This window comes from Prosopis cineraria, unplaced genomic scaffold (genome assembly GCF_029017545.1).
Source record: "Prosopis cineraria cultivar Desert tree isolate PC_DT_omini unplaced genomic scaffold, ASM2901754v1 PC1549, whole genome shotgun sequence".
Lineage (NCBI taxonomy): Eukaryota > Viridiplantae > Streptophyta > Magnoliopsida > Fabales > Fabaceae > Prosopis > Prosopis cineraria.
Window position 1 is genome coordinate 7,758 of NW_026556874.1, and position 19,644 is coordinate 27,401.

The 19,644-nt window shown below is 30.1% G+C and overlaps 1 protein-coding gene and 1 long non-coding RNA gene across 2 annotated transcripts; one reads left to right on the forward strand and one right to left on the reverse strand.

Moving 5' to 3' along the window:
• The first annotated feature begins 319 nt into the window (after positions 1-319).
• On the forward strand, positions 320-2,174 carry LOC129300359 (U-box domain-containing protein 21-like). The gene has a single exon (XM_054938925.1). The coding sequence runs from the start codon at positions 419-421 to the stop codon at positions 1,892-1,894; it is 1,476 nt and encodes a 491-aa protein (XP_054794900.1). The 5' UTR covers positions 320-418; the 3' UTR covers positions 1,895-2,174.
• Positions 2,175-17,865: 15,691 nt separating this feature from the next.
• LOC129300358 (uncharacterized) lies at positions 17,866-19,304 on the reverse strand. The gene is made up of 2 exons (XR_008590759.1): positions 18,236-19,304; positions 17,866-18,135 (listed from the first exon to the last, which is right to left on the reverse strand). It is a non-coding gene; the product is annotated as an uncharacterized LOC129300358 (long non-coding RNA).
• Between the last annotated feature and the right edge of the window lie 340 nt (positions 19,305-19,644).

A 19,644-nucleotide genomic window follows, 5' to 3' on the forward strand; every position in this document is an offset into this window, starting at 1 on the left:
ACTTTAATAACATGTTTGTTTAGTCAATGAAGTAAATGATAAAACTTATAATAAAAAAATTAAATTAAAATATATCTTATGAATAGGAAAAAAATTATTCTCTCTACGTATATAAATAAGATCCGATCGGAAGGAGTAAACTTTAATAGTAGTTGCTAATATTAAACAGCAACAAACAAAAGATCTAAGGACTCGTTCGATTGAACTTTGCCGTTTTGAGAAGAAGGGGAAGACCGGAGACTCGGTTTTACCTGTTCGCTGCCTTTGACGGTTTAGATTTGAAGCTTTTCAAAACCTGATTGGTCAATATTCAAAACCCGCTTCGTTTCATTCTTTCTCTTCAATCACAACTCTGTCATCATAATCATACTCGTCAGTTTGAACGCTTCTCTGAGTCCAATCTTTGAACCTCCTTCGTATGAATGCACTGACTCTCTGCTTCTTTCCATTCACCTCTTATATAAAATCTCTCTCCTGTCATCTCTCTCCCATCAATCTTTACTCTCAAATCAAAATCCTCACTTTCACTGTTTCCTTCACCGTCTTCTTTTCCCTTCAGCCTCTACAAATGGTTCTGGGATGGCGAAGAAGAAAGAAAGGTCGCCGGAACGACAAGCTCCACCTCGAGCTCGTCATTCCCAACCACTTCCGATGTCCGATTTCGCTTGATTTGATGAAAGATCCCGTCACATTGTCCACCGGAATCACCTACGACCGTGAGAGCATCGAAAGGTGGTTCCTTGACGGCAATTTCACTTGCCCTGTTACCAATCAGGTTCTCAGGAGCTTCGATCTCATTCCCAATCATACTCTTCGCATAATGATTCAAGACTGGTGCGTCGAGAATCGACAGCACGGGGTCGAGAGGATCCCCACCCCGAGAATTCCCATTTCTCCAATCGAAGTCGCAGAGCTTCTTCTTCATTTGACATCGTCGGCGAGACGTTTGGATCAGTATGGGTGTCTCGGATTGGTTCAGAAAATGGAGAAATGGGGTGAAGAGAGCGAGAGGAATAGGAAATGTGTGGTTGAGAATGGAGCTACAGGTGCTCTGGCCTCTGCTTTTGATTCGTTCGCGAATGATTCCGTTGAGAAGAATCTGAGTGTTCTGGAAGAGATTCTTTCTGCTCTGAATTGGATGTTCCCGCTTCAAATGGAAGCCCAGAAATCTTTGGGATCTCAAGCTTCGTTACGTTGCATGGTTTGGTTTCTGAAGCATCAAGATCTCGCAGGGAAAGAGAAGTCCATTGTTGCTCTCAGAGAGCTTCTCTCTTTCGAAAATGAAGATCATTTGAATGTTCTGGCAGATATTGAAGGAGTCAACGAACTGTTGGTGGAATTTATCACCAAAAGACTGAGTCCAACCATCACAAAAGCTTCATTAGCTGTGGTTTTCTATTTGGTCTCATCATCTTCTTCCTCGAGCAACAAGATGAAACAGAGATTCATCCAACTAGGATTGGTCTCTTCTTTACTGGAGATCCTTCTGGACTCAGAAAGAAGCCTCTGTGAGAAAGCTCTGGCAATTTTTGACTCACTCTGCTCTTCCGCGGAAGGCAGAGAAAAAGCTTACGGTAACGCCTTGACGATTCCTGTGTTGGTGAAGAAGATACTGAGAGTTTCAGCAATGGCAACAGATAGCTCTGTTTCTGCCATATGGAAGCTGTGCAAGAATAATAATGGAGAAGACAAAGAAGAAGAAGAAGAAGGACAAAACGTTGTGATTGAGGCACTGCAAGTTGGTGCATTTCAGAAGCTGCTGTTAGTGTTGCAGATCGGTTGTGGTGATGAAACGAAGGTGAAAGCAACAGAGCTTCTCAAACTTCTGAATCAATACGGGTCAGGCGTGGAGTGTGTAGATTCAGATTTCAAGAACCTCAAGAGATCACATTAATTGAGATTGTTAGATCTTTTTTTTTTTATGGCTTTAATTTTAGAGGTTTTAATCTTAAGCTTGTGTGTGTAATTGACAAAATTGTGTTGCCAAAACATCACAAGTTTATGCCACAGGGGAAAAAGCAAGGGCTCGTAAGTTGACAGGGTAGATACAAGTAGAGATTGCATTCTTTTTTGTAAATCACAATAAGACTAATAGTATTGCAGAATGATTTGTTTCTGTGATGTTCCTTGTTAATGGCTTCTCATATTTTAGTAACATAATTTGATAGAAAGAATTAGTTCAGGAGAAAAAAGTGTTGCAGCTTGATCTAATTAATAAGAATTTGGTCTATAATTTATGAATTTGAATCTAATAATTGACATAAATTTACTCACTTAATAAATGTCTTACGTAACACAATAACAACCATTTGATTTAATTAAATGGATATTAGAGATTTTGTTATATTATTCTTAAAAATGTTGACTCAAATCTTTTGAGGGGACTTACATGAGGAGTGTTTTGAATGTTTTTATCATGGAAGTTGTTTTGAATTGTTGAAATATATGTATGTATGTATGTATACACATACATTAATTTAGGTTACTTAACAAATCCAAATCCATCATTCATAAAGTCATGAAAATAAATCTTCAATATAAGGTTTTTGTTAATAGGTAATTTGAAGTACATCTATAAGATTTTTCTTGATAAGCTTCCAAACCCAACTCACTTTAACATTTTGTTATAAATACATATATATAATGTTGCTTCATTTTGGGTGACAAAGCTTTGATCTTCGGGGCTGATTAATTAATTAATTGCATTACAAGGTAATAATTTCAACCAACCCCTTTGAGAAGAACATAAATAAATTAATGGCTGTGATGACCTTCTATTGTTTTGGACTTCCTCGAGTAGGTTTGGTATGAAAGCAACAAGGGGGAGATCGAGAATGCTTATTTATCATGTGTTTTTGTTATTATTTTCTAACAAATCTTTCTGATTTTGATTAAAGTAAAGACTAACGAAATAGATTCACATCTATTTATCATTTGACAATTCATTTTGCATTTCATTCTCATCTAATCCGTGTATTGAAATATGATTAAGAATAAGATAAGCACACAACGTGACGCGTCCATTGTCAATATTCAAATATTTTGTTAGACAAAATGTTGCAATTATTCCCAAGTCTTCTTGATTCCTTTTCCTTGTGAATCATGTAGTTTCACATGCTTAACTAATTTTTATTGTGTTTTGATTAAACCACGAATAATTGAAGTATATACAACTGGGGAGAAAATCATTTATTCATATATGTGTCAGTGTGTGCGTGTGATTATAGATGCATAAAAAGTTACATTGATAGTTTATGAATTAATTAAGAAGGAAAATTGAAGAGAAAAGTTAAACATCATGAAATTTACCGCGCAGAGCAAGGTTTTAGTCTTGTTTTGTTCAAGATCAACAAGGTGGTCTATTTCATGCAATTATTGTTTCATTAATCTGGCTTTTTTTTAATTAGAGATCAATATTTACAAATCATTCACTCTGAATTATATAAATGATAATTTAATTTCTCAAAATATTATAATTTTATTAAAATTAGAGACTTCTATGTCAATAAATTTTAAAATGAAAAAATATTTTAATCCTTATTGAAAATAGCAAACCCCAATCATAAATTTTGCTTAATATGAATAACATTTTTTGTTCTTTGAATTACAAGAGTTGAACATGAAATCACAATTTATCAAATGTAATTTTTGTTATTTGAAAAATAAGTCTCAATAATTTTGCTTAGAAAATAATAACTTTTATTTTATGAATAGTAAGAGTTGAACAAAAAATCATAACTTTTGCCTAAGAAATAATAATTTTTATTTAAAGAATCACAATAATTAAACAAGAAATTATAACTTATTAAGAAAGGCAAGATAGTATTTTCAATTTAAAATTTATTGATACAGAGATCTCTGAAGATTTCAATGAAATTATATCATTTCAAGAAATAAAATTGTCATTTATTTTTTATTGTCAATATTTTTTAAGTTGATTGAAATGTTAAAAAAATATAAGAATAAACATGAAAAGAGTATGTAATTTTAAAAATAATTAACTAATTCGTTGAAGACATTAAAAATGCCTTATAATATTAAATGGGTATAGGGTATAAATTACTCTTCCCAGTCTTATTTATAAAGCAAAGAGAGAATAATCTTTTGATCATATTATTTAAAAAGCATGTAATTAATTTTTTAATCATGAGTTTTTTCTTTGACCTTTATTTAAATGTTGTTAGTGAGAAAAATATGCTATTAATTAATGTATATTTGATAGGATAAAGTTAAAAACCTATACTCCCTCCGTTCAAAAATACAAAATATTTTTTTAGGAGTTGGATATTAAAAAATATAAGATATTTTTAGCCTTTCAAGATGTAATTATTATTTTTTTTAAAAAGTACCCCTATTGATGAATGACTTTATATTTATTGTAAGGTATTTAATAAATATAAATATGGAAATATACCCTTCGTTTGAATGGGAAGAAAAGTTGAAAGAAAAGAAAATGAGAGAAAAAAATGAAGAGAAGAGAAAATTGAAAAGAAAATACTATCACTCCTCCTGTTTGGATGGACAGAAGAAAATAGGAGAAAAAAAATGAAAAGATATCACAATGACTATAATGCCCTTATATCAGAATATATTATATTTCATGTAATTGTATTTGTGAAAATAAATTGAAAGAAAAAATTATATTAAAATTAACATAATCAAATTAATTTAAAATTAAATTATTTGTTAAAAATGTATTTTTATATTATATTTTAAAATCAAATAATTTAAATTAAATTAATGTAATTTTGGACACTTGATCTAGCCAATGGCTAAATTATTTAATTAAATAGTTAAATTAATATAGTTTATAATCATAGAAGTTAAAAATTATACACCAAACTATTTAATTAAAATTAAATTAATGTAATTAAGTAGCCTCTTGAGAATTAAAGCACAAAATAAATAAGAGGGGGGGAGAGAGAGGCAGATGTTGAAAACAAGTTTTACTCCCAAAATCTTTTCACTTTTGAAGAGAAAAGTTGGAAGAAAAAATAGTGAGTTTTACACTCTATTTTCCTCCTATTTTTTTCTTTCCTTTTATTTTGTTTCCCTATCCAAATAGAAAAAAATCTGTCTTCTCTCTTGTTTTCTCTCCATGCTTTCTTTCCTTTTATATTTTCTTCCCAATCAAACAGAACAATAAAATTAATTTTAAAGTAGGTAACTATTTTATTAGGGGATGAGATTCAGTTAAAAATGTTTTATATTTTTAAATGGAGGAAATATTAAATTTTGTAACATAATTAATAAATGTTAAATTTTTTTTTAATTTTAATGAAATATGTTGAAAGTGATTTTAAAATAAGTTTGGAGAGAGTATCAAACTTAAATTTTCATATTCAAAATCTAAATTTAAAATTATAATATAATGTCACTCTCTTTTTCATCTATATGAAGAGAAATGTACACACATATACAGTTTCGTAAAGAAGTCAAGTTCTGTTGCCTATCATTCCATACTAAACCCTTTAGAATGAATGGCTTATGAAACAAAAACTAGACACTCGCGCGCGCGCGAGAACGAATGAGAATTAAAATTGTGGTGATTAAAATTGGAGGTGGAGGTTAATGAAGTCAAAGTACTCATCTTATCTTATTTATAAAATAAAAAAAGGGTATTTATTTTGAGTATATTTATAAGACATTTCAATAATTATTATATCAATTTCTATCTTTTATTACCTCTATTAAATATTGAAAAGTTAATGTCATAATATTTTTTAAAAAAATATGTACACATTTAACATGAGCAAAAATTGAAAACTTATTATATGTTAAATTTTAGAAAAATTACATTCAAATCCTATAGAAGGAAGTTTATTATTGAAAGGTCTCATAAATTTTATAAAATACTTCCAAATTTCAAATCTTGCGCATTAATAAATTGACTAAAGATATTGATAATTAAACAACGATCATTTACAACTTACTATTATAAATTATCATTTTTCTTTATAAATTATAAATGGTCATTGCCTAATTATTCATATTCTTAATCAAAGTGTCAATGCACATGATTTGAAATTTGAAAGTATTTTATAAAATTTACGAGATTTTTCAAAAATAAATATTTTTTTGTGAGACTTAAATGTAATTTTTGTTTTGAATTTTTTGACAGAGTCGATTGGTTCCAGTAACCAAAAAAACTATCAATAACTAAAAAAAAAAAAACTATCAATAGCTTACAAATTGGAACAGAGAAAGTATGAGATTGAAAATGGGAATATGTGGGGGAGGGCATTAAAGTCAAAATGAGTGTCTGAAATTGAAATGAAGGGAAATTGAACGTTGAGCCGCCATTGTGGTTTGCTGCATGTTTTTCTAATTCAGCGCACACGTCCTCACTTGACAACTCAGTGCCCTCCAACTTCGCTTTCTTTTCAACCAAGCCATTCGCCTTCAAACTTCCCAGCTGCTTTTGTTTTTTTTTTTTAATAAATTTTGCCATTAAAGTTGTGATCTGTTCACAAGCCATCTGCTTCACAGTGCGCGTGCTAGTTTACTTCTTTATTATTATTATTTTTCATTCAAATCCTATTGGGACTGAAACGGATTTTAACTAACAGTACTTTTTTTCCACAGTAACATCCCGCGGATTTTGATTCTTTAAATTTTGTAGTTTATGACTGTTTGCTGTTAAATTCTCTCTTTTAAGTATGTTTAAAAATAATCTACTTCACCGTAATAACTTGAACAGTTTGATTAGACATATCTTTAGCTTTATATATTCAAAATCTATCTTTTAATGTCTAGCTATAAGGCTTCTTTTATTTTTGATATTGGCTAAAAAATGACTCCTTATGTCACAGATTATAAGATACTTTTTTGTCTAAATTATGTATATTAATAGAGTTTATTAAACACACTTTATATTCTTATTTTTTAAAAATACATAAATATAAATCTTTAAAAATATTCTTCTTTTGATATAACATTATTTGTGAAACATTAGAGAGAGAGAGAGAGAGAGAGAGAGTATGATAAGGAGATAAAGATAATATTGGACAATTATAATTTTTGAAACCTTACTTTTCTTAGAATGTCTCATATTTTAAAATATCAAATCATTTTTAAAAATGTCTTATAAATTAAAATGAATAAAACATTAAAGTTTATCAAGAACTCAACGGCATCTTCATTTAATATGTTGCTTGATTGACAATAGCTAGTTGCCGGTGACAATGCGGTGGTTAGTGGTGGTGAGTGATGATGATCAATGCAACCTATAGCATAGTTGGTGAAAATAAAAGAAAATGACTATTTAGTCTTTTGGTAAAAATTAGATTGATATGCTTGTATAATAATCATTTATCACCCGAATTTTGAATATAAAGAGGATGGTAATATTTGATGTAATCAAACCTTAAATTACTTTTTAAGACTATTTTAATTTTTGTTGTAATACAATGATTATAATAATGGTCATGGTAATAATCAGGCTCTCTTGTAACTTAAGTGTTTGTCTGGAGTTATGATAAGGCTCTCTTGTAATTTAAGTGTTCACTACTATAAAAAAATAACATAAATGATGATTATTTTTATTTGTAAATGACGGTTATAAATTGTCATTTATGACCTTATCATTTAAAGTCTCCTCAAATAAATAACAGTTATTTGCCTATCATTTATTTTTTTATATAAATGACGGTTAAATAATTTGTCATTTAAAATATATTTTTTTGTGCTTTTTATAAGAATAAATGATGGGTGTTGAAAATACCTGTCATTTATTCTTATCATAAATGACGAGCAAATATTTTCCTGTCATTTATTATAACCAAACAATAAATGACAGGCAAATATTTACCCATCATTTATTGTTTGGTTACAATAAATGAAGGGAAAATATTTGTCTATCATATATTTTGTGATTTTTTTAAAAAAAATAGCGGTCAATAATTTATAGTAATCTCCCTGTAACAACTATATAAATAATAATTAGACAGCAATTCTAACATTTTCATACATGAATATCAATTAAAATTAAATTATAATCAATACAAAATGAAATAAAAACTAATTTGTTATTCTAATCTATCGAGTAATCAATGTATAGAATTTTTTTAAAGGAAAGTAATTTACCAACTAATATCAAGTAATGAATGAAAACTAGTAAAACTATAAACACTAATCCTACTTGCTCTAACTCTATTGATTTTCATTTTTGTGCAATGACCACACTTAGAATATGTACTAGCACCACTCTTCAATTATCTCATTTATTTGTGCATGCCCAAATTCTTCAATGTAAGAATCCTCATAGTACTCTAATACATAAATTATCCACCTTAAATTTATTTTAATAAATTAAATTTATTAGCAATTATAAAGTAAAAATTAATTGTTGGCATACCATCACAGGAATTGTACTCTCATTATGGATAATGATATTTTTATGAACCTCATAATGTAGAAGCCACAATCCAAGCTATATTTCATTTTTCTTGGGCACTATAAATTAAAGAACCAATGAGTACATATTAATGCATTAAAAAATTAGGAATATTTAAATTAAAAAAATGATATTAATTACCTTTATTATATTTTAAGTGTAGGCCACATTGAAATTTGCAAATGACCTTGGAATTGTTTGTTTAATGTTTATGCGGTACAACACAATTGTCCTAATAAAAAAAAAGAAAAAATATGTCAATATAGAAATAAACAAATAAATATATGAAATACTTATTTTATGCACTTACATATTAATTAACTCCAACAAAATTTGTCTATTCTCTGGTTTCCCACCAAGAGAATCAGGATAATATATCCTTGGAGTGCTACCATATGGTTCAGTGGCAATCAACATCCAATGGTCCCTAATAGCATTAACAATGTTATAAAATTATAACTAATTGACCAATCTTAACAAATTCATTAATATAAGTAAGAAGTAAATTTCAATGCTAGCTTGACAATTGAGACTCTTGTTCAAGCATAGCTACATGCAAGATAATTTTTGGATTGAGGCACAGTCTTTTTTTTTGGATTGTGCATCTTCATTAGCTTTTTTTGGACTTAGCATCTTAACATCGATAGCTTGCCATCCAACAAAGCTACCCATTACCTTTCCTACAATCCTTGCATCCCCGGTGGGAACAGGTAATGGATAGTTGAGATTTTTAGGCACATCAATAGCAACTCGTACATAGGATGCAAGGAGTGGCATATTATGTAATATGTCTCCAGACATATTGAACAATCAACTAATAATAACCACGTCATGATTCAGGCTATTTGCTAACAACTCACATATATTCTCACCCTATATTAATAAGTAATATACTATATTAATGCTATGAAAAATAAAAATAGTGAAACATAAGTGAAATAAACAAGTAATATTTTACCAGGGAGATTTTTAACGGGTTGTGTTACACTAAAACTATCTTTCTCGCTATGACTAATATGAAACCCCCCTTCTTGGCTCTCCTTGTCCTTTAGCAAGGTATCAATCAATTCCCATTGCCAAGATAGCTCCTCTTTCAGTACGGCAATCTCAGCTCTTACACCCACATCCTCTGTTAACTTATATTTGTTTTTTTGTGACACTGAAGCTGTAACAGCCCTCCTGGGTCACCACTGCCTCTCCAGGGTCTTTTCCCAGGCGCTGGACAACACACATGTCACCACATGATTGTCGGCTTTAGCCCAGGTGGTACTGAGCATATTCCTCACCCCACCCTCACGGGGGTCTTTTGGAACCTCCCCAGACTCGAACCTCCAACCTCTACCACCTTAACGAAGTTGAGGCGAAGTCTGGTACCATTGGGTCAACTTGACTCAATGGTACCAGACTTCGCCTCAACTTCGTTAAGGTGGTAGAGGTTGGAGGTTCGAGTCTGGGGAGGTTCCAAAAGACCCCCGTGAGGGTGGGGTGAGGAATATGCTCAGTACCACCTGGGCTAAAGCCGACAATCATGTGGTGACATGTGTGTTGTCCAGCGCCTGGGAAAAGACCCTGGAGAGGCAGTGGTGACCCAGGAGGGCTGTTACATAAAAGGCGCCTTTTATGTAACAGTACGGAGCCACCCCTTGGGCCTCGACTCGGTACTGGACCCTGGCCCATCACTGGACCAAAGCCGACTTTCCCACAGGTGGTACTGTGGTTATTCCTCACCACTGCCTCTCCAGGGTCTTTTGGAACCTCCCCAGACTCGAACCTCCAACCTCTACCACCTTAATGAAGTTGAGGCGAAGTCTGGTACCATTGGGTCATGACCCAATGGTACCAGACTTCGCCTCAACTTCATTAAGGTGGTAGAGGTTGGAGGTTCGAGTCTGGGGAGGTTCCAAAAGACCCTGGAGAGGCAGTGGTGAGGAATAACCACAGTACCACCTGTGGGAAAGTCGGCTTTGGTCCAGTGATGGGCCAGGGTCCAGTACCGAGTCGAGGCCCAAGGGGTGGCTCCGTACTGTTACAGAAGCTGTAACACGTAACCCGACCAGAGTGTTCAGGATTACCCAGTGCCTTGCCCAAGACATCTCCATCATCAAGTAGGCCACTTTTCTCTATCTCAGCCTGTGCAACATATAGTGAGAAAGTTAAGTTTATTAATTAATTATAAGAAAAAAATGACAATACTTAAATAATGTACTTACACATTTGTTAGCAAGTTCCTGAACACGTTTATCAATGTGTTGGTCCAGGCTTTTATGAAGAGTTTATGATGTGAAATAGAACTTGCTCCTAAACCTTCTCGCTCGATCTATACATTTAAATAAAGTTGAACATTAATAGTTCACATATCAATAAAATAAACTAAAATTATATAGCTTAAATATTAACATACTATTTACTGCTCAATTTTTGCATATCCTATGTGCCCTTTTTTGTAAGGATGTATATCTTTCTCATGCAACTCTTTCTTTGGGTTACTCAATTCCTATGCAAAAACATAGAATCATATCAAAAATATATATATTGATAATAAAAAAGTATAGTTCTTACTTGGAATTGCCTCTCGAAACGTTAGACAATAAATTTATCCCATTGTTCTTGTAAGACTAATGGCCTTATTAATTTGAGAACTTTAGCACTAATGTTTCCAACTGATTTTTTAATGTATTTTGTTCCAACAAAATACCAAAATGTTTGCATTGCCTTTCTAGCTTGTTGAATGACAAATTTTATTTGACTAGCATTAATTGTAAATGCTGACTGTAAAATAAGAAAATTAATTAGATTTGTGATCAAGTAATTATAATTAATTATAATGATTATAAGTAAAGTATTTTACCTCTACTTGCTCCTAAATATAATTCTTTATTACTGAACTAATATCGTTCCAACTCTTAATTGTAATGGGCACATTTACCTTTACCACAACCCCTATATAGCTGATAAATTTATTTCTATTAGTCTTGATAGGTTGACCTTTATAATTCCATTCAAGCTCATATTTTTGTCCAGTAGCCCTTCTCCTATCACCTTGCTCATCAATGCCAATCCCCTCATTATTTGATTTGCTTCTTGCTGAATTTGTTGGCTACTCATGTCAATGCTAGGATCAGTATTGCTAGGCCCATTAGGATCAATACTTTTTTGAGAAGTCATTTACCTATAAAAATAGAAAAAAACAAATATGAAAAAGAAAAGAATGATAAATTGATTAAAAAAGTAATTGACTACTCTACATGTAAAAAAAAATATTCGACAGCATAACATTATAAAAAGTATTTCTTGGGCTCAAACCTGCCTTTTAAACCTAACATATTATATCAATAAGCCAAATTCAATCATACACAATCTCAACAGTAACAAAATCTAACAAAATGACATTTTTAACTATACACAATTCCAAAAAAATTTCATTGAAAAATCATAGAAAAAAATATCATAAACATCAATTTTAATCATTGTTTTTTTTCTCATTTATCATTTTAATGTTACTCATACCTTACAGTAGTAATTTCATGCTAAGATAATATCATTCATTATAACAATTGTCAAAATCTCAACAAAATAGTTATAATTTTTAGAGAAACCACATGTCAATTTTGGTCACTCAAATAACTTCAATTGTAATAAAATTTGGCACACTAGTACATTTTAATATGTAGTTTCTAATGATGAAACTATTCAAATCAAATAAGGCATATAATTTAAACAAATATTGAAAAAATTCGTTCAAAATTCAAAAAAAAAATACAATCATCATGAGTATACATTTCAATCACTCATTTTCATCCTCATAATTATTTTGAGGCTACCCATAACCTCCATTAACATCCTCAAGCTAAGAACACATCATATATTATCAATTTCGATAACCTACATTACCAAAATCAAGGAACAATATGCACAGAAAGTTAACTATGTAAATCCAATCAACAAAAATTTACAAAATAATGAATAAATCATTCCCACAGCAAAAAAGCCAAAGGACATTGAACGAAATGGTAGAAAACATAAAAAAAAAAGTACCTTGAAAGAAAATGAGTCGAAATGCAATGGCAAACTCAGGGTACAACGAACGACAGCAAGGACGACGAAGGTGGAAGATGATGGTTGACTATGGAAATGAGGTCACTTTGTGGGTTTACTTGTGATTTCATGTGAAAGTGGAGAAGAGAAGAGAAGAGAGTTCATCGGGCGTGCGAGAGAAAATATAAAATAAAAGAAACTGAAAAGTCTTTGAATAAGAATAAATAATAGGCATTTAAATTCCTGTCATTTATTGCACTTTACATGATGAGCATTTCAAAAGACTATCACATATTATGATCACTTTATATAACAGGCTTTTGAAATGCCTATCATATAAAGTCACATTTATATTGATATTAATTTTTAATTTTTTTTAGAGGCAGAATTTGAAACCTTATATAATGGGTGCTTAAACACCCATCATATATGTTAATGAAATAAATAATAAATGTTTAAAACATCCATCATTTATTAGATAACCATTACCTGCCTCTCTTTTAAATGATGAATTTTTTTAAAACCATCATTTTTAATGGCTTTATATATCAATTATTTTGTAGTAGTGGTTTGTCTGGGGTTGTAACATTTTTTTATTATATTAATAATTTTAAAATTTCTTATAGCTCTGAAAAAATTTAAATAGTGAAAACTAAGTTTAAGGAGACTGAGTTGTAACTTTCTTATATTATAACTTGTACATACAAGCTTCATCAAAGTTGGGGAACAAGGGAGTAAGAAATACAAAATTTTGTAAAAATAATATTAAAAAATTCATGAGATTGTTTGATGTTTAGGTGGTAACTCTCAAGGGTGAAAATTTAGTATTTTCATTCACTTATGACATTTTAAAATTTTTGATTTTTATGAATAATTTTTAAAATTTTAAAATATGTTAGTATAGCTTTTTGTAATCTTGAGGTACTTTTACATCATTATTTTTTTTTTCATTTTGATATTTTATTTGACTTGTATATAAATGAATCTATTTTTTTCACTCGTTACTCATTCCTCTTAATCTAACCATATTTTAAGAATACTTGTACTATATGAGTGATATAAAATTTCACAACACTGCTCCCAAAAAAATTCACAGATCAGAGAAACTTTTTTTTAAAAAAAATATGATAATTTCATTCTAATTAAGTGTAATATTTTTGTGCAAGACACCAGAAGAAATGGAGATTCAATTTACTAAGGTTTGTTTTCGACACAAAAAGATACTAATGGAAATTTCGTGCAGTTGCTTAAGTTTGAATTTTGTGTTGTAAATCTCAACTATCGTCAAATCAAATCTGGAATGATTGGTTCATGATACAACGTTAATGAGAAAGATAGCTAGATAGATGACAAGTTTACAAAGAGGAAAGCGCAGTGGTTGCACTAATAATCACGTGACAAAAAGAGACATGAGAATGTGAGAAATGTGAGAAATGTGAGAAACGTGGGCAAAGGAACAGACTAGAGCCGCCATGGAATAACAACACCAATAGTTTGCCAGAAAACAATTCTGGGAAAGTGGGAAAACGTCCTTCAAATTCACACTCACTGCTCAGTTAAGGTACCAATTGGAGGAAATCAAGTGGATTGAAAAATTAAAATAAAAATGAATTAAATCATACATTCTTTTATCTCATGATAAATATAATAAAATTTAATATTATATATTACAAATATCAAAATCATTACACATTCAAAAATCTCATGTATCATGACTCAATTTTATAAATTAAATTATTATTTTTTCTTATGGAGATAGTTCACTTATTCCCCCTCCACATTTTAATCATTTTATTTTATTTATAATTTTTCATCCACTTCATTCTCTTAATTCCTTTCTATCAATTAAACAAGACCCTAATCTCTCGTAATTTCTATGACAACAAACAGCAAGCAAAATTGTTTTTGAAAGAATTATTTTTAGTTAGACTTAATAATACTCCCTTTATTCCAAATTATAAAACAACTTTAAAAGAATTTTATTGTTCCAAAATATAAGACAATTGGAAAAAAATAAGGTTATATTAATATTTTTTTTAATATTACCCTTCAAGTAGAGAGTGAATCAAAATAATATTATAATATAATAATTAAGTGTGTAAGGATATTTTTGAAAGCTTATAATTTTATTTTAAAAAAATAAGATTGCAAAGTGTCATTATTGTGTTTTATTGATATGCATAATCTAATCTCAAATTATTTTATAATTTAAAATGAAGGGAGTATCTAAATCTGACCTAGTCAAAAATCATATAAAAAGAAGATTGTTCCAATTAGTTAAATTTTAGAAAAAATATAATTGTCCGTCCTTATACATTTAGCATATTTTAATATTATTATTTTTTTCTCATTTACTCCTAATCCTTTAAATTTCATTTAATTTGCTTGTAACATTAGTCTTTATATTTTTAAATATGATTATAAAGAATTAATAGTGACTAATATACATATAAACTTCATTACTTCTAATGCTCACTTGTTAAAATTTTGATAGGTTGCATAAAAAAGAATAGAAAGCAAAAAGAAAGCAATAAGGATATTGAATCAACATTTTTAAACACGTAATGGATGAAGCTTATCAAAAAAAAAAAAATAGATGGCTAGTGTAGAAAGACAAAAAAGTTAGTCATCATTTTATTTGTACAATATTTAACTCATTATTAAAAATTTTACCAACTCAATAATAGAATTATGAATATATTAACATATTTAACTCCGTTAATAATGATAAAGACTAATATTGCCAACAAATAATACTTAAAAGATGAGGAGCAACAAAAAAAAAAAGAACTTAAAGCATGCTAAAAGCAACAATTATATTTTCCTTAAATCTTAACATATTAATAATACTATTATAAACGGTTAGAATTTAATGTAAATAATAATCCATTGGTATGTGAATGTGAAGAAGCAAAGTGAAGGGAAGCGACATTTACGGGACTTATACACAGAAGTGGGAAACGCGCAGGGGTGAACGGGCGGTGTGTATTTAAATAACATGTAAACAAAGAAGGAGAAATAATTGCAGCCATCATAAACGCGTTTGAGTTTGACTCAGAGAAAAAGAGCAACAAATGAAAGGCAGAGATCATCCAATTTTACGGCTATAATAAAAACATAATTAAGGGTACACACACGGACACGCCTTGCAGAATCCCACCGACCCCTTTGACTATTTGACACACTCGTCCCTTCAATTTCCTTCTTCATGTCCAATTCTGGAATTTCATTCTCTTTCTTAACTTCATGTCATCCCACATCACTCGTATTAGTCTTTATAATCGCATCAGCATTCATCCTTAAGATTCTTTTCAATCGCCGCGTGCTTCATACCTCTTCCTCCTTTCTTTGTTTCTTTACTTTTTTTTTTCAAAAAAAAAATAATCATTTAATTCTTATAATTTTGACCTAATTATAATTTAATTTTTAAATTTTAACTCGTTATAACTCTAATTCTAAAATTTTGACTCAATTATAAATCAGTCCTTGAACTTTACCTTTTACAATTTAGTCTGTGAAGTTTCAATCTCTTAAATATTGATCCCTATATTTTAAAAAATTATAAAAATTAAAAATATTTTAATTTTTAATATTTATAAATATTAAAAGGGTTTAGTAATTTAAGATAGTATTACTAAATTTTAAAATATTTTTAACCTTTAGAATTTTATTTTTTTTAAAATAAAGGAACTAATATTTAAGGGTTGAAACTTCAAGAACTAAATTGTAAGAGGTAAAGTTTAAGGACTGATTTACAACCTAATCAAAATTTTAAGGATTGAATTATAATGAATCAAAGTTTAAAAATTGAGTTACAATTAGATTAAAATTATAGAGACTAAATAATTTTTTTTTAATAGAAATCTTGAGGTCTCATCAGGATTAGAGCATACTTCTACGCTTAAAGAGATACTTATATAGGCATCAAGATTTGAAACCACAATCTTAAAATTATGGGTGAAATCTTTACCAATGAGATTAAGGTTCACACCTCCTTTTCTCTCTCCATGTCTGATCCTCTCACATCAACACAATTTAAAATTCTGAATGAGATCCCTTTGAAGTTTGCCAAATAAAATCTGTGATATATGGAATTTAACCTCAATTTATTTACTATTAGCTTAATCACCTGGAATCAGGACCCCGCATTCTTGTGAATTGTCAATCAAACTTGAATGACAAAAACAAAAACAAAACAAAAACAAAAAGGTTTGTGATGTAAAGGTATGAACTGGCTCCTCACATTTTCAATATACGATATGTGACATCAATTCACTAAAGTCAAAAAGAAATTATCCCTTAGGACAAAAATCAAAGGAAGCATTTACCATTGGTGCGTCAATGACCTGTTTTCTTTTCTTGAGACCCGGTTTCATGTTCATTCAAGTAATTCTTCTATAATTCATAGCCAATAGAAACTTATCATGATGGAGCCATAAGAAATCTTGGACTAAAGCATATTAAATATGAAATTCACGCTGAAAACGGTTTAAAAAATCCTTTGAATGAGAAATCATCTCATTTCCTCAATTATTAAATCAAACCAGTATTCTAGGTCGCGGTTTACTTATTGGAAGAGAGTGTGAAAAGGATCTATTTCCTGCCAATTTTTTATTATTATTATTATTTTTTAACCAACAGGAAAAAATTTTCTTTTTTTTTTTGACCTGATAATTTCATTGAAAAGTTACTGCCAAGCCGAGGCACCATAAAAGTTGAATTCAAGTTAATAAAGTAATAGAGGCACCACAAACACTTACAGCATGTTTGGTTTCCGATCCTATTTTTGGTTTTAAAAGCTGTTTTATAATACTGTTTTTAAAATTATTTTTCAAAACAAAACAAAATAAAAATCTTTTTGATTATGTTAATTTTAAAAATAATTTTAGAATTAAAAAATAAATTGATAGTGATAATTATAAGTAATTAATGATGATAATTTATGATAAAAATTAAATTAACTTTAATTTTTAATAATTAAATGTAGTGTATTTTAAAAATAAAAAATAAATCAAAACAACTTAAAATTATTTCTATTTTTTATTTTTAAAAAACAAAAAATGACAACAGTTTTAGAAATAATTAAATTGAAAACACTTATCCAAACAAATTTTAAATTTTTTTATTTTTAAAAATAAAAATAATTTTTAAGAACAGAAAACAAACAGGCCGTTAGACAGCTAAACTCAAACAAAAATTGTCATGAGTGAAGAACAATTCTTTGATAACTTAACAAACGTCAAGAGACTATTTGGTTTTATCTGCCTCAGACGTTGCTAGCTAGAAGTTATGTGACCACCCTGCTCAGTTTCCAAAGCTTTACTATTCATCTGCAAATAAGCATACTAGCGTGGATGCGTGTATCTAGATTCCAATGAATGTTGTTCAGGAGCTTGTTTCTTCTATTTAAAGGGGGGGGGGGGGGGGAAGGTAAATGATCTCAACAGAAAAGGGAGAATAATTTAACTACATAGAATCTGTGAAACGTTTAATTATGAGTTCAGCCAGCACAAAATGATTGGAAATTTAAAATTATGGACGATTTAGTGAATTACGGTTTCATATCCGTAGAGTCTCTCTATACTATAGCAGGAGACTCGAGTCCTCAATTAGCACAACGAGAATGCTACTGATCCTTGTATCTCTTCTCCACTTCCTCCAGACTTTGGACATCCTTCTGATACTTACAGATCCGGTAGATAGACCTGCCACCACGTTCATATACACCTTGGAGTCAGAATCCCAAAAGATAACAAGAACCAGTCCATTCCATATACAAGCCTCTACTGTAAAATTGTTGCTTACCAGTATAGAAGACATGCTGAAGCACACAGTATGACGTTTCTCTGAGCTTTGTAGAGCTAGGTTAACCCACCCCAAAAAAAAAAAAAACAAGAAGAAGCATCAATAATGTAAGTTGGTTCAGAAAAAAGAAGAGGAAAGATATAACTTTCATTTCTTCAAATACTGGAAGCTCAAGCATCAATCACTCAGTTTGATGCTGAATCAGACGAAATCAAGACGGGAAAATTTTAATCTATTGTTGATTTTTATTTTCGTCTTGAAAACAATTTCCTTCTCTGTTAGATATTATTATTCACCTGCCATAATCTGTACAACTAGTGTGCAATTCAAAAATTCATTCTAAATTGATTAGTGATATTTTTATAGCTTGACGTGCATGTCTCACAAATTCTCAGTCCTCCGGTATTTTGTTATCATGATGATAATCTAACAAATTTATTCCTGACTAAACAATTCATGGCATCATGCCATTTTGTATCCTATTGTCCTCTTGTTGAATAAACATGGTCAGTGAAGGCCAAACACTCAGACAAATTCAAAACCATACAAGCCAAGAGCCTGGTAAATCATTTATAACACCTCTATCATAAGTTTAAAGATAAACATAAAGATCATTTCTAAATTAAACATCATCATAAATGTTTCGTAACTGTTACAAGCGGAAGGAGAAAAGAGAATAAAAGAAGAACATTATTCAATAGACCCGCATTACATCATTAGGACCCTATTTATAGAGATATTTACTATATTCCCAAACTACACTTTTACCCCCTAATTTCCCTAATTACCCTTACTATTTCTAAATCCCATGTATCAGTAACTGCCATTTAAAATTTGTCAATTACAGGTGATATTTAGTTAGCTCAATGGTATTGTGCAATTCGTGTAATTGACCTCACCTAATAAGATAAGACTTGCTATATTTAGTTAGCTCAGGCTACAATATGTTCTGAGTTCTCCCTCTTGATATTCTCCCTTCTCTACTCTCGTTTCTCAAGTAAAGGAAGAAAACGTATTCAACCAAGTCAGACTAAAACATAAAATGATAAAGGTTCTTGAGAATTATAGTTTTTAGTTTGGCGGCATACAAAATAAAACTTCAACAAATGATGGATTTACAGTCAGTTTTGATCGACTGAAGTACATATTACACCATATATTTGAGAGTTAGAGGAACTGAATCTCTTCTCAATTATATCAACTTCATCAAGAGATCATAGGAAGGAACGAATTGTTGTATGGAAACTAAAAAAAGGTGCAATCTGATTCCCAACCACGATATGTTCATAAAAAATTTACTTTTATAACCTTGCACTTGCTTTACAAGACCCATAAGTAAGCTACTACAAGCTTTTGAAAATATATGCTACTAGATCGTGGGACTAAATTGAACAAATTGAAAGTCCAGA

Bases quoted from the DNA above. Each gene is read 5' to 3' on its own strand.
- LOC129300359 (XM_054938925.1), top strand. From the start codon at position 419: ATGAATGCACTGACTCTCTGCTTCTTTCCATTCACCTCTTATATAAAA.